This window comes from Anser cygnoides, chromosome 5 (genome assembly GCF_040182565.1).
Source record: "Anser cygnoides isolate HZ-2024a breed goose chromosome 5, Taihu_goose_T2T_genome, whole genome shotgun sequence".
In the NCBI taxonomy this organism is placed as follows: domain Eukaryota; kingdom Metazoa; phylum Chordata; class Aves; order Anseriformes; family Anatidae; genus Anser; species Anser cygnoides.
Genome location: NC_089877.1, coordinates 38,733,050 through 38,756,165, shown reverse-complemented (window position 1 = coordinate 38,756,165; position 23,116 = coordinate 38,733,050). Strand labels below are relative to the sequence as shown.

The 23,116-nt window shown below is 56.4% G+C and overlaps 1 protein-coding gene across 4 annotated transcripts in view; it reads right to left on the bottom strand.

The window, feature by feature from the left end:
• Positions 1-23,116, bottom strand: part of DUSP8 (dual specificity phosphatase 8) — a 39,226-nt gene that overhangs the window by 4,958 nt on the left and 11,152 nt on the right. For 2 of the 4 annotated variants that reach the window (XM_066997940.1, XM_013191672.3), the window contains exons 2-6: positions 22,018-22,421; positions 16,289-16,427; positions 2,664-2,830; positions 658-817; positions 335-458 (exon numbers count right to left, since the gene is read on the bottom strand). In XM_066997940.1, the coding sequence (XP_066854041.1) occupies positions 335-458; positions 658-817; positions 2,664-2,830; positions 16,289-16,427; positions 22,018-22,248 (821 nt within the window). In that variant the 5' untranslated portion in view covers positions 22,249-22,421. Of the gene's footprint in view, positions 1-334; positions 459-657; positions 818-2,663; positions 2,831-8,687; positions 9,253-16,288; positions 16,428-17,748; positions 17,898-22,017; positions 22,422-23,116 lie in introns of those variants that run through there. The other 2 variants (XM_048066659.2, XM_013191673.3) reach the window with 2 other exon arrangements.

Below are 23,116 nucleotides of genomic sequence, written 5' to 3'. Positions count from 1 at the left end.
TTTGGGGCATCATCCAGGACCTTCTACCAGACCCCCCGAAGAAAGGACTTTTGGGGAACCTTTAGCCCTTGGGCCTCGGGATGATCTAGCGTAAAGCTGGCACCGCTCAGACTCTGGGGGTTTTACTCCTCCCCACCTCATTTTACTGCTCCCAACCTTCCCCCATGCATGCACTATGTGAAGGGAAGGTTTGGTTTGGTTTCACCAAGACACAGCCAAGGCAAGACAAAACATCAGGGAGCTCCCACCCTCTTCTTCTGGGCTGAGATGGCTTTCCTTCCCTGGGCTGAAGCACACCAGCACAACCCCTCCCCGTCCTCCAGGGAACGCTCACCTGTAAGCATCGTCTGACGACATACCCATGGTCTTCATGATGTAGGCGATGGCAATGGTGGCTGACCGGGAGATCCCTGCCAAGCAGTGCACAATCACCTGGCAGCTCGACACCTTGGCCTTGTCTGGAGCAAGGCAGAGGAAACAGAGAGAAAAGTGTTGATGGGGTGAGCAAAATGGCTCTAGCCTCTCTTCCCAGCTCTCAACCCCCCGTGTGTGAAAGGACAAGGGTTGCTGGGAATAAGACCGTGGAGGAGGCCGGAAGAAAAGCCCAGGTTTTGAGGGCCAACTGAAGGGTCTGTAAGCATTATAATGAAAGCTCACCAATGAATTCAATGGATTTGTCCAGCCAGGGAAGCAGCTTCTCACAGTAGTTGTCATTGACAGGAATGCGCATGAAGTGACTATCACAGATGAAGTCTGGCTTGGGACAGGAGTTGCTGGCATTGAGGACATAGCTTATCCCGTTCTGCGTCATCAGGTCCTGGTGAGAAAGAGGGGATTGAACAATTGGCTGAGTTCAGCTGCCACAGAGTGCTGCATATCTGTCTCTCCACACACTCCCTGCTGTTACCCATCCCAATATTTTTTCCCCTGTGTCTCCTGCTGCTTCTTGGCCTACCTGAAGCAGCATCAGCCCGTTGATGCTACCTGGCTGATGCTCAGCACAGACTGGATAAGAAGGATGTGCCCATTTAGATGACACTCAGTGCCCATTTAGATGAAACTCAGTAGATCTTTACTTTGGCCCATTGGCATGACCAAAGAGCCTTGGAAGAGGGTCCTGGAGGGGAAAGCCCAAGCACCCCAGTATGAGAGAAAGAACCAATGAAAACTCTCACTGAAAGCTCAGGAAGTATCAGTTCAGAGAGAGAGGAGGCACCTCACCAGCAGAGTGGGGTGAGTTATCGGTGGCACCCTATGTTAACAAATGTTGACCCATTTCTTTGCTCTTGACCCGTACAGAAACATATCGGGAGTTCTCACAGGTTTGCTAGATGTTCACAGTTCTTCACTAACTCATGCTGAATTCGGCTCAGAAGAGGCTCACATAAACCACTGACTTCAGGCTCTAGCCACCGATAACTCAGAACACACGCTCTTCTCTGGTTCACAGGAGGAACTGACTTTTCCCTCTTTCTGACTCTGGAGTGAACCCAGACCCGTTTTCTGTGACTTTTCTGCTTCAACCACTCAATGGCCACCATCACTTCCCTTGTTTTTGACTCAATAAAATGCCATGGCACAGGCGAGATGTTAGATAATGAGGATCAGACAAAAAATTGCAAGGAGGGGGTGACCCACGGACCACCCCTCAGGGAACTGACTTGTGGGGTGCTGCACCCACACCAAACTCAGTTCCTTCCCTCCTGGGGCAACGCCAGCTTTGCCTGTATGTGTTGCTGACAGAAAATTCATAGCTGTCCTCCCCCTTCCCATCAGATCACTTATCATCTGTATAACCAAGGTCAGATTGCACATAAAAATCTGTGCCAGCTGCCTGGCCTGCACTACTTCAGGGAAGACCCAGAATTAAACAGGAGGAGGAAAGAAATATGGGGATGAAGGAGTCCTTCCACACGTCAGGGGAGTGCGTGGAGCTGCCACCTGGGACCTCTGCCTTGCGACATGCTGGAGAGGAGAAGCGTCGCCCATGTCACCATCTGCACTTGACCCTGCTCTGCTGCCTATTGACGGAGCATCTTCTGGCCACCTCACTGCCAAGCTGGCAGAAAACACGGCTCCAAAAGATGAACAGAACCCTCTGAGGAGTTGGGGAGGAAAGGAAACCATCAATTTTCTTGCCTAACGTTGGCTCCTCAGGATATTTCGGCTGCAGCTCTCTGGTGGCCAGTCCCTGCCCGCCCCAGCTCGCGGTGGGGCCGTCCCCAGCAGGCTCTGAAGAGCCCAACCTCAGCTCGATGGAGCCAGCCCAGCTCCCAGGCTCACATTCTTGGCATTTTTCTCTTTCATTTCCTTCTGCTCCCTGTATATGATTTCTCTCTCCTTCCTTTCTCTTTCCACCCCCCTCCATTGCCCCGGTCCCTCTCCCTGCTCCTGCCTGGGGTGAGGACGCCTGCCTGGCTCCCTCCTGCCTGCAGTAGGTGCCCAGTGGCATTTTAACTATGATTTCTCCTTTCTTCTCACTGTTACTATTTTTCCTCTAAACAAAATTCCTTCCCTGCCATGCCATCACAGCGCTGCCCTTCCAGCACTGTTAAAAGGGCAGCGTCCCTCTGTTCTTCTCTCTCCCCGTGGCCAAACGTTGCCCACTTTTGGGTCCCCGAACAGAGCCCTCTCCCAGATGTGTCCCCTCAGTGGGGCTGTACCTTGTTCAGGACGTCCTTCTGGGAGCCCAGGTAGAGATGCGGCAGGATGCGCGTGGGGCCGACATTGGCCACGGGCAAGCACGGCTGGGAGATGCTCATCGGCAGGATGGCAGCGGGCTTCCCCTCGCAGAGCCCCGGGAAGCAGGACGAGAAGGTGGCAAAGCCTCCTGCAGAGAAAACAGGGACATTGAGCTTGCAGCAGCCAGGCTGGGACCATCAGGACCTGCACCCAGAGGGCTGGGGGTGAAATGGTGATAATCCCTTACAACGAGAGCAGAGCTTTGCAGAGCAAAAAGCCAACAACCATCATTACCCTGGGGACTCCACCACTTTGATAGGCACTCCATTCCAATGCTTGGCGAACCTCTCCATGAAAAATTTCTTCCTCATGCCCCATTAAAACCTCCCCTGGTGCAACTTGAGGCTGTCTTGTACCACCTCCTGCTCTTCATGACTTCATCCAGACAAATGACAAAGACAGAAAGTCCTTGAGGACAATGAGGATCACTTTTGGATAGCAAAACCCACCAAGACAGGATGACTTGCTGAGCTTGTGCTGAGCAAGCCCAAGCCTGGGACTTCTGAGCAGACCACCACATGGGGACCTGCAGGCCATTGCACTCGAGCTGGGAATATCACCCTCACGCAATCTGGCAGCGACACCGCTCACAGATTTCCTGCCTTTCTAATGGCCAAATGCTGGCCTGCTTTGTACAGTGGCGCTAATTAGAAAAGGAAGCCTGAAAAAACGGAGAGGGGGACGCGGCGTAGGTTTTGCCAGAAGGGGAGAAATTTAATTTTTCTTGAACAGATTTCCTTGTCGTTTTTCATGGTCTGACCTTACTGAACGTGACAGCAAGACTCACCCAATGTACTACACCAAGCAGTGGGTGGCAGCTTGGTGCAATGGAGAGCACCTGGGTTGTATCAGCCCAGGCAGCCTCCCCAGAGGTTTTCCCTGTCACACAGGTGAGTAGATGCAGCTGGACAGAGGCCAGAGAAGACTTTGGGGTTTGACTGCCTTCAACTGTTATAGGGACCTGGATACCTCTGTGAGATCCTTCTGAAAGTCCCAGCCTCAGGATCCAGCACCACAGGAATCCCTGCCCATCTCTGCAGCTGAACAAGACCTTTTAACAAGCCTTCACTAACGACCTTTCCATTCAGTCTCTCCCCTTGGAGACAGATGAGCCTTGGCACACTCAGTTTACCTTCTCCAGGCCCTTGCAGCATTTCTGCTGACCCTCCTGGAGCACCTCCCTGGCTGCTGCTGTGGCGCCCAGGCTCGGGCAGGGTCTGGCCCTGCAGACAACCTACCCGCCACATTTGGGAGGTGAAGGTGATGGAGAGGCCAGAGCAGTGTACGAAATCATGCTCATGCCATCCTCCATCACAATCTCTTTGCATCTTGCAAGCCACAGCCTCCTCCAGGGGAGCAGCTCCTGTGTCAGCCCCAGGAGAAGATGTCCTCCAACCGACCTCTTCCTCCCTCGCTTACGTCTTCCTGGTGGCTAACACCAGCCGCAGCATCCGAACCTGGCCCAGCCAGGCGGCAAAGAGTTAAAGCACCTTATCATCTTCTCCAGCACTTCCTTTTCCCTGGCTCCCTCCGAAATGACATCACCTCTCAATTGAGGCATTAAATCAGAGCAAAGGAAGGAGGCCCAGCGCAGGTGCAGTGCAGCTCCGGTTACCGCTCGCCCCTGTGCCGCGTCCCCGTGGCCAAGGAGTGTAAATCACCACCCCACACACATTTGGGTGACATCCCAGCTCGAGCTGCCACACGTGGAGCTGCTGGGGCAGACTGCAGGATGGGGAAGCAGGGGCAGGAAGGTTTGCATGGTGGGGAAGGGGTCTAATGGGATGCACATTTGACTTGCACACAACAACGTGGAGGGTTTGGAAAAGAAATCCAACGTGCTCATGGGGAGCGGGGTGCACGTACAGCCTGAGAACGGTGCCTCCTCTGTTCCCCAGCCTCTCGCCCTCATTCATACCCATCAAGAGCTGCCTGGGGCTGCCTACGGCTTCAAATCCCTCTTCCAAAGCCAGGAGTGGGGTGACATCATAGCTGCAGCAGGCCAGGACATGCTGCCGCTTGCTGGCGTCGCCGTCTCCCCCTCGCCCGCCTCTGCCCAGGGAAGCACCAGCAGGGGCACAGGGGCTTGCTGGCCCCAAGCAAACCTCCCCGGGCCCTGCCCCCGTCCCTCCTGTCCTCATTTCCCCCACGCTCACCACCCCGCTGCTGGCAGCTGCTTGGGGGAAACCCTAGAGTCAGGCGCCTGCCGCCGGTCCAACCTCGCCGCGGCTCTCACCCCACCCGCGCCGGCTGCTCCAGCATGCCTCGCATTTTTAGAAAGCGAAGCAGCTCTCCCAAACAATCCCAAAGGCGGTGAGTGTCCCTGGCAGGGCTCCCACCGATACCTGGGCTTTCCCCTCCATAGCCTGGGCCACGGCTTTGTTCGGAGAGAGCAGCAGCGCCCAGAGGTCTTCCTTTCTCTGGGCACGTTGGGAATTAGGCTCAGGAAGGATTTCCAGAGGTGAAGTGGGTGCTTAAGGGTCTCCAGTACCTTCCTGATGCTCCCCTCCAGCCTGGCTTGCTGGTGAGGAGCTGCTTCCAGTGCAGCACGGACACACAGGCTGCTGGTGGCTCCTCAGGGCTTCGAAAACAATTCCCAGCAAAAGAAAACAGTGTTTTCTTGGCAAAACTCGGCATTTCTGTGTCTCCTACAGTCACACGTGTCAGGTGGAGGTGAGGGATAGGGACAATAGGACAAGTGGGAGATGTCTGGGTGCAGATGCTCCTGCTGGAGATGAAGGAAGGAGCCAAAAAACAGCATTAGGCAGGTGCTGGGGAAGGCTGGGGGATGAAAACAACCCCCCAAATTTTGGGGGCTCATTCAGCAAAGCCCCTGGAGAAATAACCCTTAGCAGCATCACCCCCAGCCTTGCTCTGCACAGCCCTGGGGATGAGGTGGTCCCTGGTGGCAAACAGAGGAGGGGGAAAACCCCATCTTCCCACTTCCATCCTCCCCTTCACCAGGCTCCCCCCAGGGCACGTCAGTGATGAAACCGGATTTGTTGGGGACCTGCCTGGGACATGGAATGTGACCAGAAGGTGGGAGAGGCACTGGGGACCCCTCCGCTGCCTTGGCTGTCACCTTCTGGTGGTCTCTGGGGATATCCAGCTCATGTAATGGGCAACGCCACAGACATTGCCCCTCACCTGCAGGTGCCCAGCCCCACGGAGTGTCCCCAGCCCCATGGAGTGTCCCCAGCCCCACAAGTCTTCTCAATACCTCTCAGAGAGCAAGCTCTGCATGTGCAGTGCCCCACTGAGCCTCTGGGACATGTCCTTGCCACCAGCCTCCCGTGCGCACGGCCAGCCTGAAGGCTCCCCATAAGGAAGGGGGAGAGGTGACACGTCACCCTGCTGTGCCACCAGCCTTCATCAGCAAGGAGGAGGGAAGCAGGCACAGCCAGAGCTGCAAAACCCATTAAAGAGGTGCTTTATAGCCCACCCTCGTTGTTCCCTCAACGGGTGTTAAGAAGCTGCGTGAGGCTTTCCGGGCAGGTGCTGGAGCTTTCTCAGCAGCCTGGCACAGCCCCAAGAGCCTGCCAGATAAAAACCCAGCAAGTCCAGGGATGCTGCCATCCCCATGCTGGAGCCACCACCCCCCCCCCCCCCCGCCAGCTTGTCCCCCTTAAACCTCCTGAGAGGAGGCTGAGAGAGGCTGGCCTCTGCCCGGCTCTCATTAAAATGCCTGCGGTGGCTGGCAGCCGCTGCCAGGGCGGCACGTGGCGAGGGGCAGCGGGCACGCGAGCCAGCACGCGTCTCGGCTGCTCCAGCGGCGCCGGCTCCCCCCCGGCCGTGCCGGCTCGGCAGCCGGGCTGCTAAGCTGCTGAGCAGCCCCAGAGGTGGGCAGGGGGCTTCTGGAGAGGGTTTCCAAGAGCTGGGGGCATTAAGGATTTCTGGAGCGACACGGAGGTGGCTGCTCTCCTCCGTGGTTTTTGTTCAGCTGCTGTGACTGCTCCTGAAGGCGAGGACGTACACCTAAAGTGATGCATTAACGTGCCTCATTGGACCGAAGCATGGCAGGGGATGATGAGGACTGGGGGGGGGAATGCAGAACCCCAGCCCTTGACCGCGTTGTGCCCGGCATCTTGGCGGCAGGTTAAATGGAAGGAAGGGTGGTGGCGGGGCCAGGCACTGCACACGTCATCCCCAGAGCTGATGGGAAAATCCCTCTCTGCAAAACGCCGGCTCCCTGCCTCTCATGCTGGGTGGGAGCCTGCTCACGCCGGCGGCATGATGCAATGCTGCTTACTGTCACCCTTACTCACCGCACTCCAGGAAGCTCCTGGGTTTTCTCAGAGCTTCCCAATGCTTAGGAAATACTGAGTTTTCCCTCTGCTGTCGTCTTGCTGTTTCCCCCACTGGCGATGCCCAGTGCGGTCCCACCGGGTGAAATCCCGGTGTTCTGCAGCCTGGTCAACTCGCCCTCTCCTGGCTGATGCTCTCCTGGCTGCAGCAAGGGATAAACTACCTCCCTGTTACACGCTCCGTCAGTGCAAAGCAGGCTTTCTGCACTAATCACTGCTAAGCCAAATTCTGCAACGTCCCCCTATGTCTACTCCAGCCAGCCATGAGCAAGGGCCCTCTCCAGCTTTTTCTGCTTCCACCCAACTCCATGCAATGGAGGGAGACACCCCCTGCTCATCCATCTCCCTGCTCACACTGCATCCCCCTGCTTCCTCCTCTCCATCCTGCTCAGCCTTTGTGCCTGGGCTCTGCTTTCACCCTCCCTTCATTTGGCACCGAATTTCATCACCCCCATTGCCAGCTCCTTCTTTCTTTTTCCTTTTTTTTTTTTTTCTTTTTTTTTTTTCCCCAAGCGGTTGGGATGAGAGAGCCGATGAATCAGCCCTGTTCCTGATTCACGTGAATTCCCCATTTCCTGAAGCGTCACCCCCAGCAGCTTTGGGGTGACCTCACAGACCGGTCCCAGACCCCCACCCTGCCCGCTCCCACTGCCTGTCCCTCTCCTTGCTCCCAAACGAGTGGAGAACTTCCTTAAAAAAAAGGAAAAATGGCAGAAAGGCAGAAAGGAAGCCCTCCACCCACACAAACACAGACACGCTCCCAGAGCTGCTGGGCTTGATTTTCCTCCGGTGACTGTGTCTGCTTTGGACCAGCCTTACTCGTTCTAAGTAAAGGAAAACGTGTCATTTCCAGGAGTGACTTATTACTAATGACACCATCACTGGGTTATGTGGTTCGTGCCACAAAAACCTGTCAAGCACTTTTAGCAGGCTCCCATTTTAAGTGGTGATGGAGGGGAAGTTTCTTGATTCAACCATTCGGTAATCTAGGTCATCCCAGGCTCGGCGTATTTTTAAGCCGCTCCAGTTAATATCTCCTTCTTCCGCTTGCCCTTCACCCTGGCACTGCAAAATGTTGCCGAGCCCGTCTCCGAAAGCAATCCCTCTGCAGCCGGGCATGCAGCAATCGCGCTAGTGAAGCGAAATGGCTCCGTTGGGCAGCCGCAGCGCCGCAGCGCTGTTTTATTCAATTGCTCCTCGCACACCTCTCTGCCCTCGCCCATCCTCGTCCCCGCGCGCTCCCCTCGCACCGGTGCCCTCCTCCGGGGATGAGGATGCAGCACCCTTGGTGAGCCCTGCCGAGGAGGTGCCGCGGGACAGAGCCTGCCCCGGTGCCCGCGGAGCAGCACCGCGCAGCGCCCGGACGTGGCGCCCGCATCCTGCTCGCCTCCAGCTGCCTCCCAAATGGCTCCTGCCCATCGCCCGTGGCTGGAAGTGCGTGCTCTCGCCCCCTCCGAACGCTCGCCGATCGCCTCCATCTCCCTGCTCGCCGGCCGCCTGCTCTCTTTGTATGGCCAGCCATCGCGCTCCGCTCCCCGTCGGCCACTCTCCGTCCCCCGGGTGAAGCAGGGACAGGCTGCGTGTCCCCCCTCTTCCCCCTCCGTCCCCATCGGAAGGAAAGGAGCCGGCCGGCTGACAAACCTCGCATGTCCCTGCTCTCCTTCATCCTCCGCACCCTTATTTTCAGCTTCATCTGCCCCTCGTGCATGTCTGTCCAGAACTGGTCCTCGGCCGGGGCGAGCATTACATCCACAGGCATCCAGGCAGCTGGGCTGCGGCTCGTAGGGGCACCTCTCGCCCTAGCAAAACAACAGCTGGCGGGCAAAAAAAACCCTGAAGCCACCTCGCCAAAAAAGCAGCCCCCGCAGCAAAGCACTGAAAGCCTCCCCCCTGCGCCAGTTTTCGGAAAAAAAAAAAAACACACACACAAAAAAAAAAAACTAAAAAGATGGGAGTGGGGCTAGGGGGGGGGACGGCTTTGCCCCTTCCCCTGCCTGCTCTGCGCTGGCTCCCTGCGCGTGCGGCTCCCGCTCCAGCCTGAATGAGCTCAGCACATGAGCAGCAGCCCTGCTGATCCATCCACCACGGCGGCTCATAGCTAACGGGTCAGGCATGCAACCGCATTCCTTACTCAGCACACAGACACGCAGGATAACTCAGGGGCTGCGCGCCTGACATATGCTTCGCTCGCTGCTTAAAGGCACAACAGCTCTTTTCCCTCCTGCCCTGGCCGATGGAAAGGCTGATGGAGAGCGGCAGGATGCGGCCATGCTTCCCCCCCCCCCCACACCCCCAGCTGCTGCGGGAGGACCTGTGCGTCCCGCTGGATTAGGTCCCGTCGGGTTAATTTGGGGACAGGGGGTTGGAAGGAGGAAGCGCTGGGGCTAGTGACAAAAGGGACATGTCAACAGGGTGGCCGTGCTGCCCCTCGACATCCCTGCGGGACCCCGCAGGTGATGGGCACCCCATGGCTGTGCCCCTTCCCCGTGCTGCGGGCACAACATGGTCCCACGGGGGCAGTCAGCTCTGAACCCCAACACAAGGAAGGAAAATGCTCCCACCTCCGTACCAAGGGGGAAACTGAGGCAGAAAGGTTAAAACTACTTCTCCGGTGTATACCAGGAGATGGAGCAGGGCGCAGCCTGGGACCTGACCGTCAGCTCATCCTTATCCTCAGACCTTGGTGGTGTCTCCACCAAGCGTGGCACCCTCGGTGGACACCAGTCCTGGAGTGGTCTCAAACAGCTGGAGACCCTCGAGCCTCAACAACTGGAGGTGAAAGGTTCTTGCGATGGGTTGCTCATGGCTCCATCCCACCCAGACCTATCTGCCTGGTCCTGGAGGAGCAAGAGCATGGGTTGGAGGAGATGCACCCTCCCGTCCAAAAGTATGAGAGGAGGCATTTATGAATGGCCTTCCCCAGTCGCACTGGGGTCTGTCCCCGCACGGCGACTTCATAAGCAGGTGAGGGCTGGTGAGTGCTCTGCTCTGCATGTGTACAGGGGGAAAATTACTTACACCCGCTTTTCCCACCTGTGGGACCCCTTAATATGTCTCCACGCTGCTCCTTGCAAGTTTATGGGTCTGAGCCCAGGCCTCCAGAAAATCATTCAGGATTATAGTAAGCGGAGGAGGCGGGGGGGCACGCATTGTGCCTTTGAAAATCTGCAGCTTTACGGGCTGAAAAAGCCCAGGCTGAGCCATATGTGAGTGACTTCAGTGTTTTTCCTTTGAATGACATCACATGAGATGAGGTCATCGGCATTAACTAAGAGCTCTCCCCTCCCCCCCACCCGCCTTCCCACCCCGCGCGGAGCCAGCCTCCTAACGAGCCAGCCTCCTAACGAGCCTTGTTGTTGTAACAAATACGGTTTGATGATTATCAGATGTGGGGCAGAGGTTGGGGAAAATTTGAAGCATGCTCCAGCAGGACTGGGAGAGAGGGGAGCCGCGTTCCCCCCAAAGCAACACCGGGTGATCGGCTCCTGCCGCAGCTCCCCTGGGTGTGCAGGGTGCCACCACTCTCGGTGGTGGCCCCGTGTATGCCACCCCCGTCCTCGCAGTGGAGGATGCAGAGGGCAATGTGAGATGCTGGTGGGCAGCGTGGACGGCTACCGGTGCTGGAGATGCCTTTGCTACTGCTGGGCCACAGCAGTGGAGGCATTTCTGTCACAATCACCATCACCATCTCCATAGCCAACTCCATCGCCATCTCCATCGCCAACTGCATCGTCATCTCCATAGCCAACTCCATCGCCATCTCCAAAGTCAACTCCATTGCCATCTCCATCACCATTTCCATCATCATCCCCATCGACAACTCCTTTGCCATCCCCACCACTATTTCCATCACCATCTCCACCACCATCTCCATCGCCATCTCCATCACCATCTCCATCGCCATCTCCATTACCATCTCCACTGGCACCTCTATGCCAGTGGGCAGTTTGGCTCTGACCCATTGCTTTTGGAGCTCTTCTGGGGTGGAAACCATCAACAGACCACGCAGGGGAGGTGATGCAGGAAGCAGGTGGTGAAATCGGGAGTGTCGTCCTCAACCTGACCCCCTAGCAGCCCACAGGCATGTATCTGCCTTCCCTTGCTCCCCTCTGGTTGCCGGTGGGAACTGACTCACTCAGGCTTGCAGAAGCCCAAGGCACAAGTTATTTTGGCATGGGCAGATGCCTTCAGGTTGTGTTTGGACCCAGTTTTCTGCACAGAGCTGCTGGGAGCCCCAGCCAGGGAGCTGAGCATGGCACTTCCAGGAGGAGGTAGTCAACCACGTGGAGATGCCACCTGCAGCCACCTTTCCCCAGGCAGAGCCTTCCTCCCTGTTCCCTCCTGCCTATGGTCTTCTGGGCAGTGGCCAGCGTTTCCTCTCCCCACCCAGCACCAGGACCTTGCCAGAATCGCGATCGCCGGCCTTCACACATGGTAGGCCAGGGCCTCAGGAAAAGGGGAGGCAGGTTTCTCCAAAGGAAGGAAATCATAACTGGGCATGGGTTCCTGCCCATCACGATCTCCTCCTGGGGAAGTTTCCTTCCTCCCTCCCTCCTGCTTTCCAGAAATGGGAAATTAAATTACACGATGACTTTTGAAGCCTTGGCAACTGGCAGGCTGCTCTTCCACGGCCCCCATCTCCTCCCTCTGCCCCATCCCTCTGTGCCGTTTCGCTCGCCTTTTCTGGGTCCGATTGTTAAAAACGCGGCTGGGGAGGGGGAAGGGAAGCTCCACGGGGTAATTATAGAATCGGGAAAACAAGTTGTCTGACGACAGCGTTGCTAAACAGGGAGGTTTAGAGCATAGGTCTGGAATACAATCAGCTCACACATACGTGACCTGGCTTAACCCCTCCCAGGGATGCAGCCACTGGTTCCTCTGGGGCTGAAACCCTCGCAGACATCTCCTGGCCATGGTGGAGGGGTGGGAAGAGGCCACCTTGCTCCTCTGCAGAGATGCAGGGCCACATCTGGGCTGGGTGGCCAGGGCTGAACTCCGGTACCTGCCGGGATGGGGCTGGAGGGCGAGAGTGCGGTGTGGCAGCATCCCAAAGGCAGCCAGCACCGCAGCATCCCTGCCCTGCCCCGGCCACTGCGGTCCCCCACGGATCACACTCTACGTCCATCCCTCTGAGTATCTGGGCATTTACAGACAGCCTCATACTTCACCTCCATGAGCATCCTCAGCCCTGTGTACCCCGCAGAGGCTCTGCTGGAGCCCAAGGACCAAATCCATCAGCTAGCACGGAATAAAGCACTTTCCGCAGCAGGGAGCTGCTCCTGCCACATTTTGTCATCTGAACTAAACTCAAAAGTATGGGTGTTTGGGGTACTTTTTTTCTTTGGATTTTAGACTATGTTTTTCGAGCTCCTTTTCAGGACTGTCCCTACGCAGAAAAAAAAAAAAAAAAAAAATAAAGAAGTGTGTTTTTTTTTCTCTTTAATCATCTTCCCCCACGTCCTTGTTCCTAGAGTAATTCTAGCCAGCGCTGAGCCCAGTCAGTACTGAGCAGCTCAGCTCTTGCAATGGAAATTCCCTTTTCTTTTTCACTACTTGTTTCATCTGCTCTGAAGTCACCTGGCTTTGGAAGATTCCCTTGAAATTCCCCGATTCTCAAATCTCATAAATAACTGCTCCAGGTTTGCAAATGAGATCAGCCTCCTCCAGATCAAGCCCACTGAATGGTTACAACTCTGTGGCCACTGTTGTCCTTCAGTCTTGATAATGATGATGATGATGATGATGGGAGTGAGCCTTCTCTCCTCTCTGCTCCCCAGCTCCCTGGGGAGGGCAGGGCTTACCCCATAGGAAGAGGAGGGACCTCACCAAAAAGCAGATGGAGTTTCCAGTATAACTCATCCCATCGTGCTCCCAACTCCACCGTCTCCCTGACAGCAAAATTTCCAATTTCCAACTGCTTCTCCCAGTTGAGCCATCTCCCCAACCTTGGGCAAAAATCGGACACCCACAAGCTTTTAGCTCCACTGGAGAGGTTCTTCAAGAGACCTCCTCCAGCAGGGAAGACCAATGGGTTGAAACCAAACGCCACCACTGTTCCTGGCCATGGCACTGCTGGGCTGGAGAAGACCTGGGCCAGGGCCAGCATGGCCAAGGAGCCTGGCGGGAGGAGGATGGAGAGCGGAGGGCTGGGAGGGATTTCTCACTGATGATATTGTTACATTCTTTCCGAATCCTGGGAGTAAACAGCCGCTCCAAATTTAGAAAGAACAGGGCTGGAAAATTTAAACATTCCTTGAAGAATTGGTACAAACGGCGAGGGGGGCGGGGGGCTGAAGATGATCTCACACGCGCTCCCGAGCCAGATGAAAAGCTCATGACTGGAGCTCAGAAAGCAAGCAAGGGGCCTGTTTCAGGTCGGTGCGCGACACTGCATGGATAAAGCACGGATAAACCTGGACCGAAGAGAGCCCACGCAATGCGGTGGGACCGGCACTGCCCCCACCCTCCAGGTGAGCAGCTGAGGGCTCCCCACCAGTTTCCTCCTTGCTCCGTACTGGGACCAGTAGCTGCACGTGGCTAAGCAGCGCAGCAAAGAGCTCCACCATCTCCAGAGCCCTGCTTGGTCCCAGCATCATCCCGAGGAGCATCCCTCGCCCACCGCTTCACTCGGCTGTGGAAGAGGCCGGGGAGATTTGGCTCTGCTTGCTGCCATTCAGCAAGGAGCTGGGGATGCTCAGCACCCGGCAGCTCAGCACCGTGCCGCGGCTCTGGCTGGGCTCCAGCACAAGAGCTGGCATCTCTGGAGCCATCAGTGGCCGATGGAGCCAGACTGCTGCCGCTTCATAAACAGATAATGGCTGTTAATAAAAACAAAGTGGGAGCTCGCAAAGGGAAAAAAAAAAAAAAAGCAAAGCAAAAAAAAAAAAAAAGGAAAAAAAAAAAGCAAGGGTTTGTGCTGAAATAAACAAAGGTTAAAGAACAGTCAGGCTCCTGAAGGAATAGCAAAGCTGGGCTGGAGGGAGGGAGGGGGCATTACGTAATGCAGGAAAAATGTTGGCTCCATTCAGTTTTCCACCACTTCATGTGATGTCAGGAAAACCATATAAATCAACAGGCTTTCTGCTCCCACGGATGGAGGGCAGCAAGCAGCACTATTTATACTTACACGATTAAAAAAAAAAAATGTAAAGGGGGGGGGGGAGAGATGATGATGATTTGCAAGACTGGGAATAATTGACTCAGATTCCTCCTTCCGAGCCCCCGCTGGAATTGCTGCTCCGGGGTTGTTAACCCTTGAGGAGCCCCTGCCCTCGCTCCTGCCACCCCCAGCAACCCGGGCTCTGGCCTCCAGCCTCCACCAACTGTTCTGGGGCAGGTTCATCTGAAAAACGGCGCAGAAACAAGCAAGGGCCAAGCATGAAGTTTGGGGACACTGAGGCATGAAAAACTAAAAACGATGCGCCTAAAGCAAGCTGGTTGGGACTCCTAGGTCCTGACCCTGCTGGGGATGATGTGAGATGGGGACCTGAATGGCTCAGTTTTGAGGGTGATTGGGGTGGGCACACTGGTCTGGGGATGCTCAGGAGTCAGTTCGCAGCACCTTTTAGCATTGGGAACCCCATCTGTGGGGGTAATGAAGGCTTGTAGGTAGCAGATCTAATATTTGTATGCGGAAAAGGAGTGAAGCCAAACTTAAGGTTGATTTTTAGCAACAAAATTTGTGATAATGGTCTAAAACCACAGTATGAAGTGAGGGACAGAGATCAGCTCGTTAGCCCATAAATACATAGTCCGCTTGCACTGGACCCAGAGCAATGAAGAGGTCTCTGGATTCCTCCATGTGCACGTACGTCACACCTGATGCCATGGAGGGGGTGGGGCAGAAAGGGTGGCACTGGGAGCAGCCTGGGCGGGATGAGGTGCCTGGGCCAGGATGGGTCGGGTTGAGGTCGGACCTGATGCCCTGGTGGGGTGCTGGGGTCCTCAGCAAACCCTCCCAGGCTGGCGCACCGTGCTCGCGAGGCAGGGAGGGTCCTGGCAAGGGATTGGGATCCAGCCCCGTGTACACATCCTCTCCTCAGACCTCCCAAGCGCCGCAAACCCGGGTCAAAAATAACCCGGCTGCTGCCCACATTACAGGAAGGAGGAAACTGCGTGTGTCAGAAAGCGCACCCAGCCTCCCTCTGGATGCTTTCAGCAGTGTTTTTGAGTCATGATTTCCATATAAAACTCAGCAGCCATGACCCAGTGTGCTACATTTCAGTTCCCCTTTTTTTTTTTTTCTCTCCACGCATTAGCAGCCTGTGTTCCCCATTAGCAGGCTCCGGGCCGCGCGGCTCACGACGCCGCGGCACAAGGAGCAGGGGATGCTTTGCCAAAACCTCAGCAATTACCAGCCGGGAACGCGGCTCTTTGAGGACTTCTGCAGGGAAAAGGCAGGGTGGAAGGGAAGGGCTGAGAAACCTGTTAACAGGTTTTAACTGGGGGGGTTTAAAACATCACCTAGCACCTTGTGCAGGCAGATGTGCTCCTGCCTGGGGGTCTTTGGTGCAGCGGCTGGGGAGGATGGAGATGGTAGCCAAAAAATGAGGGTGCTTGTTTGCTTGCATGGGCTGGGCATTGGTGGCAGTGACGGTGACACCATCCTAACAACACACCAGAGTGTGGGTTTTTTTTCAGGTCCACTGCAATGGCTGCTTTCTGACCCATCCCGGTGACCCAGTCTGCCTTCACCTTTTCGGCATCATGCACCAAGCTGTGCCCTTGGTTATGCCACGAAGACCTTGGGCAAGCTCACAGCATCTTCCCCAAGCGGTGGCCTCAGCAGAGCTCCACGCTAATTCTCTTTATCGTGACTTCAAGTAGTCCTTGCTTGCTTTTGAAACCCTCACCCTGTCAGACCTGGGTGCTTTATTCCCATTATTTCTCTGCTCTCCCCATCACAGCTCCAGTTCAAAGCTGGGAGGTGGACAGCCGGCCAGGCAGCTGTCCCAGCTGCCGGGAATTAAAAGCAGCTTTCACTTTCCCTTCAAGGTGATGTGCTCATTACACGCGCTGCATGGCCACAACACCATAAATCCAGAATAATTGCACAAGCACCAAGTGAAATGGTAACCCAGAGCCCCAGATAGCTGTAGGAAGTGGTCTGGATGCACCACGGGGCCCATCACCCTACAACACTTCTGGTGCCAGCAGCAGCACCATCACCACCACAGTCATCATCACCATCACCACCACCATCATCGTCACCACTGCCTGCCCTCGAGCAGCTCCGCTCCTACCTGTGAGGATGGAGACGCTGTGGAAACAGCTGTCCAGCTTGCCCAGGAGGATGGAGAGGAAACTGTCGGCAGCCAAGCCGGTCACGTCCCGCGTGCTCTGGTCATAGACCACGACGTCCTGGTGCTCCTCTGCCTCCACCTGCAGGGAACGGCAAAAAAACGAGCGCTGGAGAAACTGAGGACTTGCTTCTGCCCATGGAGCATTTCCATCGACCACAGCCAGAGGACTGGTCGGGGTACTACATGGCCGAGACTGCCCCGCAGGTACAAATGGGTATTTCAGCACCAACGCCAGTTGCAGCAGCCATGCCAACAGCGAGCAAATCTGAGTGCCTTACCTAAAATCCTGCTCCCGCACAGCGCCCACCATCGGTTTGCCATTATTTATCCAGAAGTCACCCATGCCCCCACCCTGTGCAGCCATCCCATCAGCCGTGCTCATCCACCATCCTGTCCGATGGGCAGGTCCATGCAGGAGAAGAAAAGACCCCCCCTGGGAAGGCACGGCTCAGCACACCCACTGAGCAGCCTGACGGATGGCAAACACGTCCATCACGCTGCGGGAGAAGTGGGCAGTGGCTGGAAAGCCAGGGGGATCCAGCAGCTGGATAATGCCCAGCCCTGCGGGCACAGGGAGTCCTTCTGGTGCAATGCCCTGCCACGTGCTGTGCTCCCATTAAAATGCGAGGGTTGGAGCTGCTGCCTCCCATCGTGGTGATCAGTGCAACCTTTCCCATGCATACCTGATCAGCAGGGACTGAAACCTCGTTAGGAGACTCCTCAAGCTAAGCACCACTCATAGACACTCTCCTCCTTTTGCTCTTGCACTTGCATGCCCTATCTCACCACCCTTGGGTTACTATAGATATTAAAGCAACCACAAACGCAACGCTTGGAATCAATCCCCCCATCCCTTGAGAAGGTTTCCGCAGCAGCCAGAGGTGTGCAGACGTCTTCCCAAGGCAGATCCAGCCCAAGGCACAGCGAAGCAGCAGCTGGGCTGCTTTGACACCCCGCTGCAGGTGCTTCCCTGCTCTGAAACGTGAGCTACATCCCAATAAAACTGCAGCATGCACGGATTTAGCTGAGGTCATTGCGGCCGCTCACCGCAGGGCTGAGGACAGCCTCGTGCCCTCGGAAGTCACTGCTGCCTTCACGGGGCACTGGGAAGTGAGTTTGGCCATGCAGGTCAGTGGGATGAAGGGAGGGAAGAAAAGGAAGCGTCAAGAGGAGAGGGAGGAGGAAAGGATGGGGGAATTTTAAAATAAGGCATTGAGAATTGCCCAAGGTGCCCTGGGTAAAATCAGCGGCCGTTTCTCTAAGCGTCATCAATATTCTTTACATTATTAATAATAAGCCATGCTGTTTTTATAAGGGTAGCTCAGCGTGGGTGAAACTCCTCACGAGAAGCAGAGGTGACCCAGGGAAGCTACCTGGGGGTGAACCAGCCAAGGACATACCTTTAGGAACATCTCATCCCAAGAAAACCTCTGCTCCTGCCATCCAGTGAGGCACAGCGTCCTGAAAACCCAGCCTGAAGCATCTCCCCAAAAGCAAGGCAAGGAGGGGACTGAGCAGGGGCTCGCACCTCAGCCAGAGGGGCAAGCAGGGGAGATAACAGTTCTGGCCAAGCAGAATTATCCCACAATAGGATTTAGTGTTCCCTCTGCACGGGGAGGCTTTGTTTTGGCCATTACTGCAGGGTTGCTGAGCAACGGCAGATATGTGTGACACGGTTTACATCTTATTAAAGTTATAAGGTTTCACTCAATGTAAATGCCAAACAAGCACTGGCCTTGCGTGGCCCGGCTGCAGAAAATAAATATCCTGCTCGGTGGGGCAAGGGCTGCGGAAATGGGCTGAGAGGAGAGAGAGGCTTGAAGAAAAATACACTTTGCATGGGAAGGGTTCATTTTTCTAGTGGCACATCACACGTGGCAGTGCTGGCATTCCCAGTCCCACGGGTCAGATGGAGCAGGGACAGCAGGGATTTCATCCAACCCTAGAAACACCTTGGTTGGAAAAGACCTTCAAGATCATCCAGTCCAACCATCGTCATCAAGTCCAACCATCATCATAAAGTCCAACCAACATCATCAAGTCCAACCATCGCCAAGTCCAATCATCAAGTCCCATCCCCAAACATTTCCCTCCTCTGCTGCCCGAGCCCCACCTGTGAACACCTCCATGAGCCACTGCACAAGAAAGGAAGGATGCTGAAGGGCTGCTGGTGGGATGCAGCATTTGGAAAGGATGACACACAGCTTGCCACGAGGCACAGCTGGCCTTGATGGTGCTACTTTGGACTTGATGATCTTGAAAGTCTTTTCCAACCTAGAGGATTCTGCTTCAGGTGTTATGGTCCCACCAAGACACCCATGTCTCTGCCCCCAAGCCTTGCAGGAGCATCCTTGGGGAGCCCATGGGACATTGCTGGGGGGCCCATCACCCCCCCGGAGGTATCTCCCCATGGACATTTTGTCCTGGGCACCGGGTGGTTTGATACACCCCGGTGTTGGCTCTGCCTGCTCCGCGCTCCCCGGCTGCTAAGCGGGGATGATGCCACTTGTGTGAAGTGCTCTGAGCCCTCCAGGTGATCTGGGCTAAGATAAGAGTGAAGTATTCTTATTTTCCCAATTACCCCGGACATCGCAGCCACATTTTGTTTCAAAACACGGTGAATCACCCCACTGAAATAACATCGCTTCCATAAACATCAAGAGCAGCCGGGCACATGGCTCAGAACTAAGCCCCGGCTATCCCTTGAGCAAGGCAGCTGCTTCCAGGGCCAGGTTCCTCCAGTAAATAAATAAATGTCCCCACAGCCCCAGTAGAACGTTGTCATGCCTCTAGCTGCTGCTGTAGCCATTCCCAGAGACAGCTGCATTTCAGGAAATGAGAACAGGTCAAGATGTGGGAAGACTTTCCAAAGAGATCTTAAAAAAGTGAGCTTCTCAGCATTTCCCTCCAGAAATCAAAATAAACCCCCAAGCAGGAATTTCCCACAACCTCTTCCCCTGAAACGGCACCAAGGAGCTGAATTATTCCAGCTGATAGCGGGAGAAAGGCTTAAAAACAAAGATGGAGCAGGTAGCACAGCACATTTTTGTGCTGAGGGCAACTATTGCTGTAATAATTGGAATTCCTGGGAATAAAATAAAAGCAATCTGTTGGAAAATGGATTACTGCTGCAGTTTCCTAGCCCGGATCATGGGCAGCGATGGAGTTCAGCATCTCTGTGCCCAGCGGAGATGCAGTGCACAAGAGGGCTCGGGGAGAGGTGGCTTAGCTGTGCCCACATTTCCAGGGCACATGAAAGGCAGATTGCGACAAAAGAAGAAAAGGTGATATATTTTTCCCCATTTCTTCTTTCCCAGCAAAAGGTCCTTGACCAAGACTTGCTGTTATCCCGCAGCATTACCCCAAAGCAGCACACCTAGGAGGATTGCCAGTGGTGCCCTCCCTTCACATTGGGGCGGAAGACTGCCCTGCGTTACCCTCTGCCCAGCCAGGCGACAGGCAAAACATGACTGGTGCCTGGTGTGGGCCGGGATGCGCAGGTCTGGGTTTTTTTGGGCAATGCAAGTGAGGCGGGAGCGCGTTGAGGTGGGCTGCCAGCAGTGCCCCTTCCTTCTGGGCAGCACCGCGGTGCTCCCGGCCGCCTTTGTCTCGGCAGCCCCGGCCGGGAGCAGGAAGCGGGAGGAGGGCGGGAGGCCCGTCAGGAGGAATAATGGGGCTGGACAATCGCGCCACTGATGTCACCCTTCCTGCCATCTGCTCCTAGCGCCAGCCGTGCCCCTGTCCCCCCCTGTCCCCACCACTTTGCTGATCACCCTTTGGCAGGTGCGCTGGCGAGCCCTGAAAATAAAGGCTCCCCCTCTCCACGTTGCCCAAAGCAGCACGTTTTTCCCCAGATCCTGACCCGCCCTCTTGCCCCAGGGGATATGCCCATGTCTCCGTCCTCCCGCTGCCACCGCTCAGCCTCCTGCCACCCACCACATGGGGACAGCGGCACAAAAGGCTTGAACACCCCAAACCACAGCCAGCACCCTGCTTTGTGCCAGCTGAGGATATGGCTGTGACCCCCCTCCTTTTCCCCCCAGCTTCCCGGGGGCAATTGGCTTAACCTCATAAGAACACCCTGAAGCTTAATTAATTCCTGGGCTGAGCGTCCCCAAAAAACCCGTGGGGTTCGCGTTGCATCCCTGCTTGGTACCCGGAGCACTGCTTAATGACGCGGGACCGGGAGGAGGTGACTGCTCCTTGCACGGGGACGCCAGCAGCCCCCAGGTGACCGTGAAGGTTGGGGACAACCTTTAGCAGGGCAGAGCAGGGGCGGGAGCCACCTGTGCTGGCGCAGGAACATCCTTTGGGAGCCGCTGCCGCCCGCTGCGGCATCTCTGCGGCTGCGAGCTGCAGCGCTGCAGGCGGACCTGCATCAGCTGACGTTAACTCTTGGCGCTCCCCATCCTCCTCTTCCTCCCCCCACCCCAAAGTCGCATCGCTTGTGCTGCTGCTGCTGCTGCTGCTGCTGCTCCACGTGACGGCGGCCACTGCAGAGGTGACCCTGGCCGGGAGGAGGGCGGCCGTGCTGCGCCGGCTCCCGGCTCGCCAAAACTGATTATTCTTTGCTTTATTCACTCAGGGGATTGACGAAGGGCTCAAGCCGCTGGGGAATCGTTTCCCGCAATCCCCTCCGAAGTGCCCAGCCCGCAGCATGGCTGGAGCAGCTTGGAGCAAGGCTGGGCCCCCCCTCCCCGGCTCCTTGATCCCGGCAGGGTGATGTCACTGGCAGCCAATGCGGGCCGCGGTGGCTTCGCGGGGTGGCGGGGGGGGGGGGACACGCCGCAGATGGCTCCAGCTGGGCCCAGCATTTGATTAATCGCCTGAATTACCCTCGTTTTGCCATAAAATTACGGGGATGGGGGGGGGTGCCGGGGAATGGTAAAAGCAGGAGAGCATCGGCAAAGGAGCGGGTTGCCGCAGGGGTGCAGCACCCCAAAATGCGAGGCAGGGGGAGGCAGGGGGTCCCCTTGCCAAAACCGTGCTGCGGAGGGGATGTGACACTTCGGGGATGCGTGGCGGATGGGGTGACGGGTCCCTGGGGAGCCAGGAGAGGAGAGGGGCCAGGCCACCCTCCCCATGGTCACTGACAGAGGGCAGGACCCTGCCTGAGCCACCGCGGGGGCACCCAGCACTATTTCGGCCAGCCAGCCATGGCTCGGAGCCACCTCTATTATTTAACCAGGAGAGATAGAGAGAGGAGCCCGGGAGAGATAATATGCCATGACACCGGATAAGAGCTCCTGGCGTCACAAGGGAGGAGGATTACATGTCCCTGAATGGAGTTAGAGATGACAGAGGGGAGGGGAAGACTTTTTAGCAAGGGATTAAGCTTACAGCTCCAGGAAGGCTTTGGGGGGCTGTTTGCCAGTGCAGGGCAAGCCCTGAGGCTGACATACCTGTTCGACTGGCCTGGGGAGGGGGGTCCTGCATCACTGGGGTGGGGGCAATGAGCAGGTCCCCGAGGACAGCCCTGTGGGCTTGTGCTCCAGCTCCCAGAGGGGTGGATGGGGTGCCAGAGGGAAGCCGGCAGGTAACGGGGTGCAGGGAGGGAGGAGCGGGTCGCATGAACCAGGCATGGCCGGATGGAAATGCATCCCCCCACCCTGTATCTTTCTACTGGGGGAGAGGTTTCCACAAGGACAGGCGAGGGCCAGACCCCGTACCTTCATCTTGGAGGCGGGCTGGATGAGCTCCGTGATGGAGACCTTGTCCTGCTGGAGCCGCCTCTTGACCAGCTTGGAGCAGCAGATGTTGACGGAGCTGAGGACGTGCCAGGAGTTGTACTCCACGAAGGAGCGGCTGTCGATGACCAGGGTGCCCTCTGCCCCGTTCCTCAGGAGGCTGGCCAGCTTCTTCGGATCCATCACTTTGCGTGGGAGCCTGTCCCCGGCCATACCGGGCCCGTCCCCTCTGCAGTGAGCGGGGGCAAGGGGCGCGAGGGCAGGGCAGGGGCCGGCACCCGTCTCCCCGAGGGGAAGCAGCGGTGGGGCGAGGTGCGAGCAGGGCAGCTCCTGTCCCGGGCTCTTCACGCTGCTAATGCCCAGGGTGCCGACTCATTGTGCTGAACCTGGAGGGAGAGGGAAGGGGGAAAACGGCGGTCAGGTGGCAGGAAAACCAGGTGCTCACCTGGGGCTGAGTCCTTGAGGAGGACCTCAGGAGGGCACAAGGATGCAGACACACTTCCCAGGCATGTCCTCGCATCTGTGGCTCAAGAGCTTCCCAGGCCAAAGGTTTTCTCTTTGTGTTTAATAGCCCTCGGTGGAGCTTTCCTCCAAGAATTTGTCTAATAGCTTCTGGAAGCCATGTCAGATTTAACAGGCAGGGAGCAGCCTTTTTCCTGTTTTTCCCCAAGCCTGCTGGCTCAGGGCTCCTCCAGGGGACCCTGGTCTCTTCTGCTGGGAGAAGCCACCCATGCCTGCTCCGTATTTGCCCTCCCCGTGCACCTCACAACTCGGAAGCCCCTTGGGTCACAGCACCCGCAGAGCCGCTCCTCACACAGGTACCTTTTGGCAGTCCTTATGTTTTAATGGCACACGTCATTGCAGGCCAGTTTTAATGGCATTAGGTTTTAATGCTGCGGCGGCCATTCAGAAAATAAGCAGGGCTATTACCAGGCTCCTCTTGTTCCTGCCAGGCGGTGTTTTAGAGCGAACCCACAAGCTGTTGCATGGGAGCTTTAATGCATCTGAATTAGGAGGACTATGACTACCGTGCCTGAAAAGGCTAGCGTAAAGACCTTCATTGGCTTCTGCAGGACTGGGA